Source organism: Neolamprologus multifasciatus, chromosome 13 (genome assembly GCF_963576455.1).
Source record: "Neolamprologus multifasciatus chromosome 13, fNeoMul1.2, whole genome shotgun sequence".
NCBI lineage: Eukaryota > Metazoa > Chordata > Actinopteri > Cichliformes > Cichlidae > Neolamprologus > Neolamprologus multifasciatus.
The window spans coordinates 20,514,349-20,530,041 of NC_140451.1; the positions used below are offsets into that span (position 1 = coordinate 20,514,349).

Sequence of the window (15,693 nt, forward strand, 5' to 3'; positions counted from 1 at the left end):
TTTTAGGATGTAAATAAGAATCGTCTAAAGAGAGCTAAAACACTTACTTTCCCACAAAACAAACTCTTTCAGAATGAAAAACGAGCAGCAGCAAAGAGCAGAAAGTTAGCAATTGTCTGAACTAGCTACCCAGATGCAACCCGAACTAAAAGCAATGTGAATGTCAGATATGCATTCATCAGGCTGCCTCATAATCCAAAATGAATGCTAATGCCTGTGCTAATTTCAGTGTGCAGTTCGCTATGTAAGTAAGCAACTGTTGCTCTTAAAATCTAATGTCAGTAAATTGCTTTTACAGCTTACTTCCACTTCCTCTATTGGGCAGAAATTTAAATCAGTGTTCATTTATGAGGAGAGAATGTGGAAAAAGACCATTACTAGCATGAAGACTTTTAATTATCTCAGCCATTATTCAATCTTACTCAAATAAGTTAGCACAATTAATAGCAGTAATCCAAGTAATATATACATTTTTATAAAGTGAGATTTCAGACTAATCTGTTCAAATACGTCTTAGAAATCTTCTCTGAAGTGTTTTACATACTCTGTATCTTGTTTGTCTTCTACAATTGTCTTACATTATGAACAAGGTAAGGTCACATTAAAAAAAATCTTATTATTATTCTTTTTGCAGATGCTGCAGCCTTTGCAGTAAGACCTTCTGAGCCATTTATAAATGTTCAAAGGCACCTACAATGTCCAGTAAAAAAAGACTTTTATCATATATTAATAGAACGTATAAGGTGCTTGCTACATGTTGGTTATGTGAAGGCAAACACAACAATGTATCAATTGATGTTTGGGTCTTTTTTTTATTATTAAATATATCAAAGCAAATTAATACACAGCAAAATTGTGCTGAGGGCAGGCAGTGGCATCCAATTGAACAATTGAGCTAAAAAGGGGAAGGTCAGAGTTCTAAGACATAGTTCAAAAAGGGTGGCCCAGCTTTTTGTTTTCAATTTTTTGGGTTTTTTTCTCTCTTTTTATAGGTGGCGCTTTGTTTTTTTCATTGTTCCAAGTTTTCAGACAGTAAAGGACTCAGCATGAGTATGGGTGAATATCTCGAACAACAACAGCAGTACTTATGGAACCAGCAAAACATATTCTGGACGCAAGACCAGAGACTGCAAGCAAATGGAAGAGCAATGTTTATCAAAGCAGGAATGTCTAGTTGCTCTTTATGTGTGGATGGTCTCCCTAAGAGACAAGAACATTAGAGTTAAAACAGTAGTTTTAGAAACAGTGGTGGTTATGAAGTCCGAGTGTATCAATATTATCTTCCATCTAGCGGACCTGTCTCATGTAGGGTCCTGGTTTTCTGACCCTTTATGTCAGGTGACATGGTTTCAGTGTTTCTTCTTGCTGGACTTCTCAATCATGGTCTCCACCACCACGGAGGTTTCCTCATAACCTTTCATCTTGCGGCCATTGGAGAACTTTTCCACGGACTCCACAACCTCCAGCTTCTCGTAAGTCATGGCATCTGGAGTAAAGCTAGTCGAGCTGGTGCTGGTGCTAGTGCTGGAACTTGAACTGGAGCTGGTGCTGGCACCACGAGGTGCAGGCTTTGGAGTGGGCCCGCTTGGGCCGTTGTCATCCCTAGTTTTCTTGGGATGTTTAGCACCTGGGGTGGGATCTTTGGGGCCAGAGCTTGGGCCAGAGGGTGGAGATACTGGTCTTGGCTCCTTTGAGTGAGGTTGAGGCTCTCTATTGTTGTTTTTACCTTTTTCTCCGTTATCCTTTTGTATTCCACCCTTTTTATCCTCCTTTCCTTCTCCTCCAGAGGTGGGCACGGTTGGACTGAGAGGCCTAGGATCTACCATGGGTTGAGGAGGTGGAGGGGATGGTGTGTCACGCCCATAAGGTTCATAGGGAGCCATCATTCCATCTCTGATAGTAACAAAGATGTGGCCAGCTGATGGTGTGGAGGTGTAGAAGCAGGGATCTAGGTAGCTTGCGTCACCGGTGACAAGCACATAACGACCCTTGGTGTAGAAATCAGCGATTGGTTCAGGCTTCTTGTATTTCCTCATTCTTTCTCTGACAATGTTACAGAGAGTGTCAAAGGCTTTGCTAATCTGAGCTCCATCTGGAACATCCTGTGGAGACACTCCACTGAGAGCAGGTCTCTGCTCTTCTCTCTTCACCCCCTCCTCTTGCACCTCCTCAGACTTGACCCCCTTCGTTTCTTCATTTGGACCCTCTCCACTGGCTCCGTTTTCTTCCTCCTGGCCACAGTCCATCACATCTTTTGGGGTCAGATCCTTCTTCTTCAGGCCCTTCTTAACCATTATCTTCTGTCGTGGCTTGATACTGGTGATCTCCTGAATAGCCTGTGTGATATCTAGACACAAATGAGGTTTAGGTCAACTAGATATAAATAAATAAAATTAAAAAATGTATACACCATTAAATCTTTGTAAATTCTAAATATTATAAGGACATTGCTTTTATTAGACATAATCTTTAAGGACTCGTGTTGGTGTCTCAACTATAACGACTGCGACTGAAACTAGCTGTTTTATGTTTTATGTTGGTGATCTTACCTCTCCCTCTGCTTGATGCAGTAGATCTGGGAGTGTAGCGGTAATTAGGGGTAAGCAGGGTAATGGGAGTGCCAATTATTGCTGAATTCAACCTACAGGAAAGGGAGCAGTAAATTGTTACACAGTGATGTTCTGAACAGTTTTCCTGCGCAGGGGAACCTGATCATTCATATGATTCAAAATATGAAATAAGACATAACACATAAAATGACCTAAATATAGGCAATCTTACATGAAAACAAAAATCCTTGAGCTGGTAGGGAAGGACACATTTGTTGTCACACGGTGCCATCTGTTGGTGGATTGCACAGAGAAAATAAACCTACTCAGTGTCATAAGGAGCAAATCTAACCTCCTTAGACGCCTTAGGCCAGGTGACCAAAGGTCTTTCAAGAAAGTGATCCTGGAAGTTACGCTGGCAGTTTTGGCTTTAAGTGTCAAAAAAGCCACAAAGGTGATACATAAAAATACTTGCCCAATTACAAATTACCCATGACAGTATTAATGTTTTAAATTTTGAAGATTTTACACACAATTAAAAGGATGTTTTGCAAGAGGTACATCAAATTTGTGTTGTTTTGAACGTGTTCTATTTTTTCTTTTCTTTTTCCCATCACTTCTCAGCCTGTTAATAAAAAATAGCTCCATTGCCAAAGGCTTTCTCATAGAGCGCTCTCTGATTGTTTCTCTCTATTATTGTAGGGTCTTAAGAGAGATAATATTTACAGAAGTGTGCACTGCCTGAATCTATGCTGATCTCAGAAACTTAATTTATTTTTTAAATTTATTTTTAATATTTAAAATTTCATTTATTTTAGCTGCTGCAAGACTATGCTCACGCTGACTGTGTGATTAAACCTTTTTAATTTGTTCGTTTAAATGAATTTATTGCTCTGTATCAGATTTACTGGGCGCCAGCAGTATGTGACATTCCTGTTAGTGATCACTCAGTGAAGTGAGCAACTAATGTTCTCATTCAGGTGTGCGCGAGTGTGTCTTTAGGTGTAATAGAAGCAAAGTGGTGTTAGCCTACCTGTTATCTTCATTCTCAATGATCCTCTTGTACCTCTCCAGCTCATTCTCAAGGGATGTCTGATACATTGCCAGGTGGCGACATTCGTTGGTGTACTTCTCCAAGGACCTCTCAGTTTCCTCAATCTCTTTCCGCAGAGATTCGATTTTCTCATTGTACATTTGGATCTCATCGTCATAGCTCTCCTGTGTGTTTTTGATGGCTTGCTCCAACATTGTAGACTGATAGAATAGAAAGAGGCAGAGAAGAATAGACAAGGGTGATTTCAAGGAGAAATTCACGTTATTAGCGGTAATGCAATGTGTCTAAGAAATATTGCGAATGAACTAAATGCCACTGCATCTTTATTATACCTGCAGGATCAAATAGACAGGTATGTAAAGTGCATAACGAAAGCTGACTGAAGATCGTTATTTGTGCATATAGCAGAGGTTTTATATCAAAAGCAACGCAGCCAGATGAAAGAACATGTGCTTTGAAATCAGTGCAGACAATATATTTATTTTTGAGTTATCTGTGCTATTGAAATAAAGCACTGCTGTGTTTCTCTTTCTCTCTTTCATGAAAGGACACACTACTTTGACAAAACTCTACCTTTTAGCTTATTAATCTTCCACAGCAGGGCCGTTGCTGACACCTAGTGGTACATTTGCAGCATCTTTTGCTGTGACATAATGACGCTGTTAGGTGAAAACCTATTTAAAGGGAACCTGTAACCTCCATCTCGAGCTTCGTGTTTCAACTTTTGAATTTTACTAGAATAGCTTTAAAGGATCCTTATCTCTCAGTCCAGGATTTTGCACTTAGAGCGAGAGTTGTATGTATATCTAAGGATGTCCACTGATATGGATATCTTACAGATCCAAGTGTAGAAAAAAAAAGACTGAAATACAATTTATAGAACAGCGGATTGATATATATATATACTGAAAAATGTAAACTGTTGTAAATAAATTGTATAACAGCCCACTCTATGCATTAGAATGGAAAGGATTGATTAATTAGACAAGGAAATACATACACAGCATATTTGAGTCATCTTGAACAAAAGCACACAAAATGCAGCTTTTCAAATGTGCAAAGATATCAGAATAAATACTGATTTTGGAATTTTGGTCTGAGAAAAATCAAATAATGAGCAGTGTGATATTGTAGTCTTTCAGATGTGTATTTTGTAACTGAATAATGTTTGCAGAATTAGACCAAATGAATCATCAGTTAACGCTAAAAGTGAGCTTAGTTACAGCAGCCACTGGGAGTTTGGACTGGTCTTTGTGGAATATAGTTTTCCTCTAATAAAAACACTCTTGGCTTCTTTGAGAAATCCTTTTGTGTGCTTCTATAAATATCAGCTTGGCAGTAAAAAAAAGAGCAAAGGAAAGAAAAGAAAAAAGAAAAAACATGATGTAATTAAGGTGAAACCTCCTGTTGTCATGGTGACCCACCTCAGTCTGTAGTCGCTGTTTCTGGGCCTGCAGCTGGCAGAGGGCACTCTTGTATTCCTCCAGCTGACTCTGTAGCACTGGTACTTTTTTTTGGGCCAGCAGCTTCTCCTGCTCCTTCACACATGGAGCACAAATCAATGAACACATGCAGACAAATGCAGTGCGTCTCTACAACATGAAGGTAATACCACACATACTTAGCCAGCAATAAGGTCTCTCTTCCCAAAGTAAGGAATGTTTAATGAATTTTGTGGCTTTTTATGTTAATTTGAAATGCATTCCTTTTAGATCTTAACAGTTTGTAATTTTCAATACTTATTGGCTTTTCTGCTGTTGTTGTTGAAAGTGACATTATTAACATTTGTAAATTTTTTTCCAATCCATACTTGAAACGTATCATCAGCTACTGCAGTAAAAGTCTGTACTACTCTGACAATCTCTAATACGTACGGCTGTTCTGCTGTAGAATAAAAGGTTAAACTAAGAGGACGTTTCTGAAATTTACACTTTTTAGGTCATCTTAAACTAAAGGCTGCAAGTAGAAATAAAGATAAATTGGGATTCGATAAATGTTCATAATTACTCACATTACATTCATGGCAAGGCATTCAAACTGCTGGCAGGTCAGTGAGTCAAATACAGTATACAGAGATCAGCTTGGCTCACAATGTGCCCAGAATGGTTTTTTTAAATCTTGCCTCAAAGATAGAGACAGTCACATCTGCATCACTGAAGTCACAAGCTGGTGTGCTTCTCTGTCCTTCAAAAGGCATCCATTTATAAGACTGAAATAGCTTAGTTGTTATTATATAGCTTAAAGGTTTAGAGAAATAAGTTTATTTCATTTTTTTCCATTCAAAACAACTAAAAAGAAACCAAGAAACATACAAAACACTTCACATGTACTTTAAATTAATTACTGCTACCAATAAATATTAGAGTGTAGGATAAATTGTCATTGTACATGTGCAACAAAATTATATCAATTCAAAGTGGTCTGTCGATTCAAAAGGCCACACAGTTTCCATTTTCATCAGCAATCACTGTCCTCCTTTGTCCTTTGTGGAAACATCTGGAACTGCCACACATGCACAGGTCATGCCCACTTGCTTACACTTTATTTTCCACTGGATGTCAGCTCAGCACAGCAGAGCCAAGAGTTGTGGCTCTTTGTTAGTACCCGCAGAGACTTAATCCAACCAATTAAACAATTTCTGCATTTAGAGTCAACATGCCTCTGAGAAATGTTTATATAAATAAATCTCCAATTTGCCACACAAACGCTTGTCACTGTGGCGCCGCTACTAGAAAATTAGCATGCACAGCCGTTCTTCACAGCATTTGCTTCATTATGTGCCCTGACACTCTCATACTGCAGGCCTGTCAATGTGTCTGGATGGCACTGTGACTGTCTCTCTCCTGTGCTTTCTGCACATGCACTCACACACGTATACAAAAACACAGATGCAGTCCCAGGCAACCAATTGGACAGAGAAGCCAGTAACCTCATCAACCCCAGACACGTAGCCGGGGCTGGCACACATGCAAACACCATCTTCTCCCCCAGGGAGGGCCATGCACACTCACACACACACACACACAATGACAGCATTAGTGACCTCACCTCGGAGATGCCAACTGACACATTGGGAACAAGGGGGAGCGTCTGGTTGATTTGCTTTAAAATGTTTACATAGGTTTGGATCTCTGCGAGGTTCTATGGAGAGAAAGACAATATAAAAGGAAAGTTTTAGTAAGAAAACTCTGCAAAAGTAAAAGTAAAATAAAAATAATTAATCTGTAACTCTTCCACTTTGTAGACTAAAATCTTCAGCTAACAAACCTTTCTCCTTTCTTTATCACAATCTATTGAAAATCAGCTGAAAATGAAATATTTGATAAAAGGCTTTCATTTAGCTGAAATGTATTTATAAATGGAACAACATTTACTTCGAGCATGGCCGAGACTTTCTGTCCAAATCCTTTTGTAATAGGCTGAGCTCAGAGTCTTTCCACAAGGATACTTCAAAGCTCGAGACCACAAGCCCAATATTCATGTGAGAGGACTCTATTATTTCCGACATAATACACTGACAGTAGTGCCCATTGATCTGCTCATGATCTCAGTATTGCAGAGTCATGTATTAATTCATTACCAAACACGCTGCTGGGTGAAAGTAAAAAGGAGAGAAAATGCTTAGGCATGAAATTCTGTGCAAAGTATGCTGTCTTGTTTTATTTCAGTGTTTTTGCAGCCATTGTTTTGGACCTTCTAGCTATTGCTACATCACAAAAGAGGGTCTATTTTTATTTTTTCTATGTGCTTTCCAGTCATATGATGAGCATTTTCTGAGCAATACTTTCCGCGCTCACATCACCGACAGTAAATTCACAAATCCCCAGGAACATCATAATATATCCACTGGCAATAATTTCAAGGATTTGAGTCACAACAAAGAGTTGCAGCCTGAGGTGGGCTGGCTGGTCAAAAGGAACAGGACTGAGTGGGGAATAGGCAATAAATCGAGACCAAAAAAACTCTCTTGAGCTTATTTATGTTGTCAAAAAACAATTTCAAGATGCCAGGGCGTAATTAAACACTGAAAGGGGGTTATTATATGAGTGCTCTTTGTTTGTAGTTGATAAAAAATTTGTGTTTTATAGAGTTTTAACCATTGTTTGATGTTTTAAAGACACATGGCATAAACAAGCAGAGCAGATTAGAAACCTCTAATCCACGTCATTACAGCATTTGCTTATTTTCCCTTTAAATTAGCATAATTTGTTACTGCAAATGAGTTTTGAAGGAAACTTAATGCACAAAGCACAACAATGACTTTGCCTTTTTTCTACGTTTTCTTTTTTTCAGCAGTATAATATCTGCTGATAGCAACTAAAGTATTAGCATTGCTAATTATGAACCCTAAACATGAGTTAGGTAATGATAATCTCGTGTAAATATGCAGAAAAAAGTCCATGTTATTCTAGTAATGTTTAATAAAGTAGTGCTTTTGCAGACTACATTTAGCCTCAGGAGAATCTGGTGCGCTGTAAATCTTTCAAGTAGCAATCATAGTATTCAATCAAGATCTGTCTAGAAAAGATATTGCCATGTATATTAAAAAAAAGGAGATAAATATGAAATAGGATATAGTAATCTCTAATGACTTAGGCAAACATGCTTCGTTGCTATGTCGCTAAGTTGGCTGTTAATACTATTCACTGCCAGAATAGAAGTCAGATCTCAGTGAGCTCTTAATGCCTTCTGTGCTGAGAATACTTTATGTATGATTAAATAAGATGTTAAGAGGATTAGTAGTTAGCAAAGCTCAATAAGTAATTTCCTTTTTTTGGTTGAGGTTAACTTTGATCATTTCCCATTAGAGTACTGACCTTCTTGTGTCTGTCTCTTGTGGAACTGATGTCATCCTGCAGGAACTGAGACTGAATCTGGTACTCCAGGTTTCTCAGCAGAGCGCTGTCAGCCTCCTGCAGGTAAAGAGACCCAAGAGAGGAAAAAATAACTGAGCGCCACAATGTTATTTTTTTTTCTTTAACAAAAACATCAGTGGCAGACTGCATTCAAATAACAATGAAGAAAATTCTCTACTGTCCCACAAAGTGTCATAGTGGTAGTGCTCTGGTATTTTCAATCTAAATGAATTATATCTGATCCTTTATACTGATATATATATATTTTTCAGATGAAATATCTTTTCATTGTGGTTCTGCTTTTCTTCAGTTTTTTAAAATACAAAAGAATGCATTGGAAAAAAGGCAAACTTTAATTTTTCCAAAATATCATGAGCGAAGCTTTTTATATTTTTACTTACACATGCTCCACACTTAAATGTTAGAGAGTAACAGTGCACATTTACTGAAATGCAGTCATAAATGTCTGTTTGTAGGGGTGCTTAAACAAACATAGCTTTAACTATAGATATTACCTTGTTTAACTGTTCCAGTGTGCCTCGAAGCTGCTCCTGATAATCACATTCATTTCTGTATCTGAATGACAAAAAAACTCATTTATGTGTTCATATAAAGCCAGAGTGCAGTGATTACACTATATACCACCACATTATTTATATATAATGCCCTGCTGACATGGTAAGCTCACAGCGAGAAGGGATAGCTGAACAAACTCTGTTGTATTTGTAATGTGTCAGAGTAAAAAAATCCCGATTATACATGCTGAAATCCACCTGCCTTTATCTGCTAATTCAACCAAAGCTGGTCAATGTTATTCTTAACTGATCAATAATGCAGCAAGACTGCCTGCAGATAAATGATTACAAGGCCTTTCTAGACAGTTCCAATTAATCAACTGATTCACCCTATTTACAAAAGAAATATCTCTCTCTCTCTGTTTTTCCTAATAGTATACTGGAGCCATGGATATACTTCGGGCTTCACTTCACAAACATTTGAGACTTTTCCTTATGACCCTGGAGTGGATAAGCATTAGAAAATGGGTGGATGGATGTTTGCTTGTGTTGCTTTTTTGTTATGGGTAAAAGAAAAAAGTATATAAAAGTATATAAACTGATTCCTTTATACAGTTCACAGCGTTATCGCAATTTAATGTCTAACATTGTGTTTTATAATTACTAGTGACACAGTACAGCACATATGATTTAAACCATTTATACCACATTTTCCTGACTGCCGTATTCTGATTCTTGATTATAGAATAGGATCATTTGAAGGCTTTTTTAAAAATGCCACGCTTCAACAATTGTCATCGTCATGTTAGTATTGGGTTCATTAGCATTTTAATGACATTTCTATAGTAACAACATTTTTCTCATTACTCCATATCTGAGGAAGAAGTTTGACTCGTTACACACATAAAACACCAGCTACTACCCACTCCCTTACTTGTTGGTATATTCATCCAGCATGCGGCAAGCATCCTTCAGCTCCCGCTGCAGCTTGGCATGGTCGGAGAACAGCTCTCGAATGCGCTGCCTGTTGACTTCAATCTGCTCTGTGAAGGCTTCCTCCAAGCCGCTGGCCTCTTCCATTCGCTGCAGTGTCTCCAGCTGCTTGCGGAACACGGCATTGCGCTGCTCTAAGACTCTTGCCCTGTTGATGTACCGGGCAAAACGGCTGTTGAGCTCCTGGAGGCTCTCCCAGCCCTGGATGGCTGAGATACCTGCAGATTCTTCAGCATCGTCCTCAAAGATATCTGAGCGCTCATACTTTTCCTTGTGCACCTCATGCCGGTAGCTTGTCTTAAACATGATGGCACGCTTTTCTCCCGTGGGCTGGTGGTATTCCCGGAGTGCTTGGTCCACCTTAGCACCTTTAATGTGTGAAAACTTGGTTGCTCACCCTTGGCTGTCTCATGCTAGACTGAGCGCTGCACAGTAGTGGCTGATGGCGAAATAGCCCCCCAAACCACCCTCTGGCTGTTGCCATGCATGCTTTGATCCTGGGGGCTTCCAGAGATTATTGTTGCCTTTGTGGCAGAAAGTAGAAAAGCAATACTGTTGATGACAAAGCAAAACCACAAAGAAAACACAAATGGCCAGCCCACGAAAGCACTGGGATGTCACACACCATTGTTTTGGTTCTTAGTCAGCTGCTTTCTAGATCCCTGGCAGCCTGGATATTGGCACACCACAGGACACAGGAGAAATTTCATGTAGTGCAGTTTGTGGGAGGTGTGGAGAACAATTCCTGCCAAAAGTGGCTACTTGTTGATACTCATTCTGCTTTTGTTTATATTTACAAGTTGGTATTGATTCTGTTTTTGTTTATAACCTCAAAGGTATTGGACAGCAAATGTATTAACATTCACGCAATTGCAGCAGCCATGTGAGTAGATACAGAGATATCCAGTATAGTCAATTGTTCAAAGTCAAAGTCAAATTTATTTATATAGCACATTTAAAACAACAAATGTTGACCAAGGTGCTGTACAATTAAGATAATCAAAAGAAATAAAAACATACAGAGACATGATAAAAGTTAAGAAAAAGAATCATAAAATTAAAAGATTTGAGTAAGAAGTAAGATAAATAAAAGTAATACAAACTTATTCTGATTTAAAAGTCATGGAGTAAAAGTGGGTTTTCAGACAGGATTTAAAAGTGTCCAATGTTGGTGAGGTCCTAATGTGAAGGGGCAGTTTGTTCCACAATTTAGGAGCAGTCACAGCAAAGGCCCGATCTCCTCTGTGCTTAAATCTGGACCTTGGGACAGGCAGGAGCAATTGATCCACAGACCTCAGTGATCTTGCAGGAGTAAATGGCCTGTATTTGTATAGCACTTTACTTAGTCCCTAAGGACCCCAAAGCGCTACACTACATTCAGTCATTCACCCGTTCACACACACATTCATACATTGGTGATGGCAAGCTACATTGGAGTGTACCAATTTAAAAGATCAGAAAGGTATGAGGGTGCTAACCCGTGCAACGCCTTAAAAACAAATAATAAAATCTTAAAATTAATTCTAAAACTAACTGGCAGCAGGTGTAATGATGCCAGTATGGGGAAATGTGGCCTCGCTTGCATGTGCCAATTAGTAATCATGCTGCAGTGTTTTGGACCAGCTGCAGATGGCTAATTGATGACAGACTAACTTCAGAGTGAAGACTATTACAGTAGTCGAGGAGATGAAATGAAGCCACGGATAGCTCTTTCAAAGTGTCTAAAATAGAGAAATGGCTTCACTTTAGCAAGTAGCCAAAGGTTAAGGAAACTCGTCTTGGTTACAGCATTAATCTGTTTGTCAAACGTTAGATTAGAGTCAAAAATCACTCCTAGGTTCCTCGCAAAAGGTTGTTAATAATGGGTTTTTATTAATTTCCAATAGAAGCAATAAATACAAGAACAATGACATAACTGAAATAAGTCCTGACCTAACCACATACAACTTTTCTTTTAATGTTGTACTTGCACATTGTGTTATTTGTTTTAACTTCAAATCAAATTGCAGAGCTCAGTCAAGTGAAAAGTAAAGTAGAATCTCTGTGTTTTGCTGAAAAGATGGCTCTGAAGCAGAAACATGACAACTTGCTATTAATAAAATGAAAGCCCCTGTCCGCTTTAAAATTAAATTCTTTCTCATGCACTTATTGTGATATTTAGCAATGCTTTTTATGTCCAACTTGTTACAGTAAGTTGTACTTCGCCAGTGAACCACAATTGTAAAATTACAGCAGTGCAAACTGTGCATTTCATTGACACTGAAACATGCATGTGTTAATTTGGTAATGTGGAAAATGTTGGTTGTTTTTATATTTGATTCTAATCTGCTGCTAAGTTTGTTTTAATTAAAGTGCCGCAATTGCAAACACAACCCAAGAATTCTTATTCCTTCAGTATAATTTCACTCTGATCTGCTGGCAAACTAAAGTGATTTCCATGTCTCTGTTAGGCTATGAGACGGTAACATTTAATGTTTAAATGCATGCAGTTTAAACTTTCAGAGCTCTAATGTGCAGCCATTGTGGCAGAAATAAACAGCAGCACTGAGAATTCACTCAGCAATAAAATAACTCAAATTAAAATGTTTATTTTGCCTCTCTGTGCGCTCAATCCCCAAATTAACAATTTTCAACAGTATTATTTCCTGTCTTATTTGCAACAGTGTTGCAAATGGTCTTTATAGACTTTTATCGCCATTTTACCATTGTGATGTGATAATGTCTCTAGTGGAGCAGGCGGCGCTCACAAGCATCACATTGTGCACAAGATGAGTCATATGACACACGAATCCCCCCCTTTATCTGAATACACACACAGAGATACACACAAAAAGCCTGGCTTAACAGAGAACGCTGAAAACTATGATACCTAATATCTCTGACTGGGGTTTTAGGTTTTCCCAGACCAGCTAACCTAAAGAAAGCCTAGCTGTGTTAAACTTCCTTTGTAGTATACCCATCTGGTCATTAGTGGAACTGCATATCAAACCCCAGGACCAAGTCGCTCTTGCTACTGGCCACTGCCCTATGTTCTGAGTGAGTGCTGTTAGTGAGTTTGCATTGGCTTGCAGTGTTTTCAATGTTGCTTGTTTAGGTTAACTTAAGGAAAATTGGTAGGAATTGTCTACCATTTATTTTTACTCAGTTTTTCGCCTGTTTGTGTTTCTAGGGCAAAGAAAACTGGAGTGCACTATTGTAATAAATTGGGTTTTTATTTTCTACGCAGTGAGCGGTTTTTGTTTGATGTTTTAGCTTTCAACCTCCTGACATTTATTAGCTTTTTTCCCCCTATTACCTGAGCTGGCTGTCTTTGTTAATATTTCTGTTGTAGGTAAATGTCATTTTATTGCTATACTGAAAGCTGTTGAGGTCTTTTTTTTCCTAGTGTTTGTCTGGACCCACATATTAGTGATTATCTTACTTTCAGTGTATATTGTGCAGGGGGGAAAGTCTCTCCAGGAAAATTATTCCAAGGTTTTAGTAATACAAATTAAAGTTTCTAGTTTATTACTCTTTGCTGTATCTTCACTCTTCTATTCACACATATTGTCACACAGTATGCGTGAGAAAGAGACAAAGAAGATTTCTTTTTCTTGCTCTCCAAGCTATGCTATAAGGTCAGTCATATTGTGTCTATAGACAGATCCAGAAAGTAGTTTGTAAGACAGTATTATGTCAGTGCTTCAGCATATTTTGGTCAATTAATATGCCATGTCACAGCTGAGCTGCAGTATAAAATTCAAACTACTAAATAAACAAATTAGATTCAAATATTTTAACTTCACAGTATCAATCTATTTATACATCTATGTCTGTATCTCTCTATATATGGTAGTAAATGGATTTAATGACTTTTATGTAAATGTTGAACCAGATTTAGCAGCAAAGATTACAGAAGAAAAAAGAGACAATATACAATAAATGAATTAAAGTGAAACTTTACTTCAAAACAATCCATATTCGTGTTTTCAGTGTTTTCAGTGATTTTACGTCTAACTCACTAGGTGAGTTAGACGTAAAATTTATTGTTAATATGTGTAAAAATAAATTACCTACTGATTGTGATGGGTGTGATATGACACTGGTAAAAAAAAAAGATGGTATTTCAAAGCTTTGAACATATATTTGCAATGTATCTTTCTTAACTGGTTCATTTCCAAATAAAATGAAAATTGCAAAGGTAATACCACTCTTTAAGGAAGGGAATAAACACCTTTTTACAAACTGTAGGTCAGTAATGCTCCTCTCTCAATTTGAAAACATTTTGGAAAAAAAACTTTTTAGCAATAGACAAGAGAAATTAAATAAATATGATTTAAATAACCAAAGTCATATGGAAGTAGAACTTCACCGGATAATAATTAAAGCAATGGAAGCAATAAGAATTGTACTGAACCTAAAACAATACGCAGTTGTAGTATTCATTAATTTTAAGAAAGCATTTGATACAGTTAATCACTCAATACTACTAAATAAACTACAACGTTATGACATAATTGGAGTGGCACTGAGCTGGATCAGAAGTTATTTATCTAGAATACAAGAGTTTGTGAAGCTGGGAGAATTTAGATTTGGGTACATGGAAATTGCTTGTGGAGTCCCCTAAGGGTCAGTAGTGGGCCCCCAGTAATGTGCCCCAGTCTATTTTTTATATATGTATATGTATATTTTGTATACATGTACACATATGATCCAAATAAATGATCAACCAATCAATCACTCAGTGTCTTATAATAATTAATATTAATTACATAAATTATTATTATAGAATTCTTTTTCACCAAAATGTTGAGGAAACGTTTAATTTTCCATACACGACATCCAGTAATAGTCCCAGGGGTAAAGGCTGCTCAAGCATATTTGAGTTTTTAGAGCATTATCAAAACCTCGTAAAGACTGTGCAAAATATTTGTTCTGGAGATGTAGATTACGAGGTAATTCAGTTTTGTCCCCAAATAATCTGGAAAACTAATAATTTAGCTGAATTTGTTTTTGTGTCATATCTGCTTTTTTATTTATTAAAAAGTACAAAGTTAAATAGCTATCCTCATAAAAGTTTAATAAAAAAAATTGCAGTCTATCCATTTTTTAGGGGTTATAAAATCACCTGTAAGCACCACTTTAAACATTCTGATACCATTCAAATTTTGATACACGGTCTCAGCTCAATGCATGCATATATACAACCTGTTAAGCTGGATCTCATTAATATGGGTGAGAGAAGCTTCGCTGTAAAATTAGAGCAACACAAAAGATAACATCAGTGTGATTCGAACAAAAAGAAAAAAAGCATTTTGCACATCTGTCATTAAAGTAATGTGGTAGATGTAATGTATTGTGTTAGAAATGAATGGCAGAGCTAAGAGCTTACTGAGTGGATAAATCAATATATTATATATTAATATATTAACATCACAAGACTGATGATTTTGTGATGCAGTTCTCCCATTCCATATTTGCAGCAACAATGGTTGCCTTTTGTTATATTTTTTATATTCTTTATGTGTCTCTAACACCTGTGTCTCATATTGTCTCTGGCAGTAGCAGGTGGCACTCAATTTATCCATTTTGACCAAAAAACAAGTCAAATGAAGCAGAAAATTCACAATTTTTGCCTCAAGCAGAAAGTCTTGGTCGGCAAAGACAGTTGATAATCACTGTTGTAATACCTATTATCACCAGTGGTTGTTTTTTGGCTTCACCTTTGTTATTGTTTCATTTCACCT

General features: G+C 37.5%; 1 protein-coding gene across 2 annotated transcripts; it reads right to left on the reverse strand.

Annotated features, from left to right (window-relative positions):
* Positions 1-792: 792 nt before the first annotated feature.
* On the reverse strand, positions 793-10,469 carry bfsp1 (beaded filament structural protein 1). 2 transcript variants are annotated; one of them, XM_085182221.1, is made up of 8 exons: positions 9,909-10,469; positions 8,975-9,035; positions 8,421-8,516; positions 6,652-6,744; positions 5,028-5,135; positions 3,583-3,803; positions 2,550-2,641; positions 793-2,347 (listed from the first exon to the last, which is right to left on the reverse strand). In XM_085182221.1, exons 1-8 carry the CDS (start codon positions 10,271-10,273, stop codon positions 1,350-1,352), a joined length of 2,034 nt encoding a protein of 677 aa, XP_085038347.1. In that variant the 5' UTR covers positions 10,274-10,469; the 3' UTR covers positions 793-1,349. The 2 variants fall into 2 exon arrangements, with proteins under 2 accessions (XP_085038347.1, XP_085038346.1); XM_085182220.1 differs by having other exon boundaries at positions 5,028-5,141.
* Positions 10,470-15,693: the final 5,224 nt, after the last annotated feature.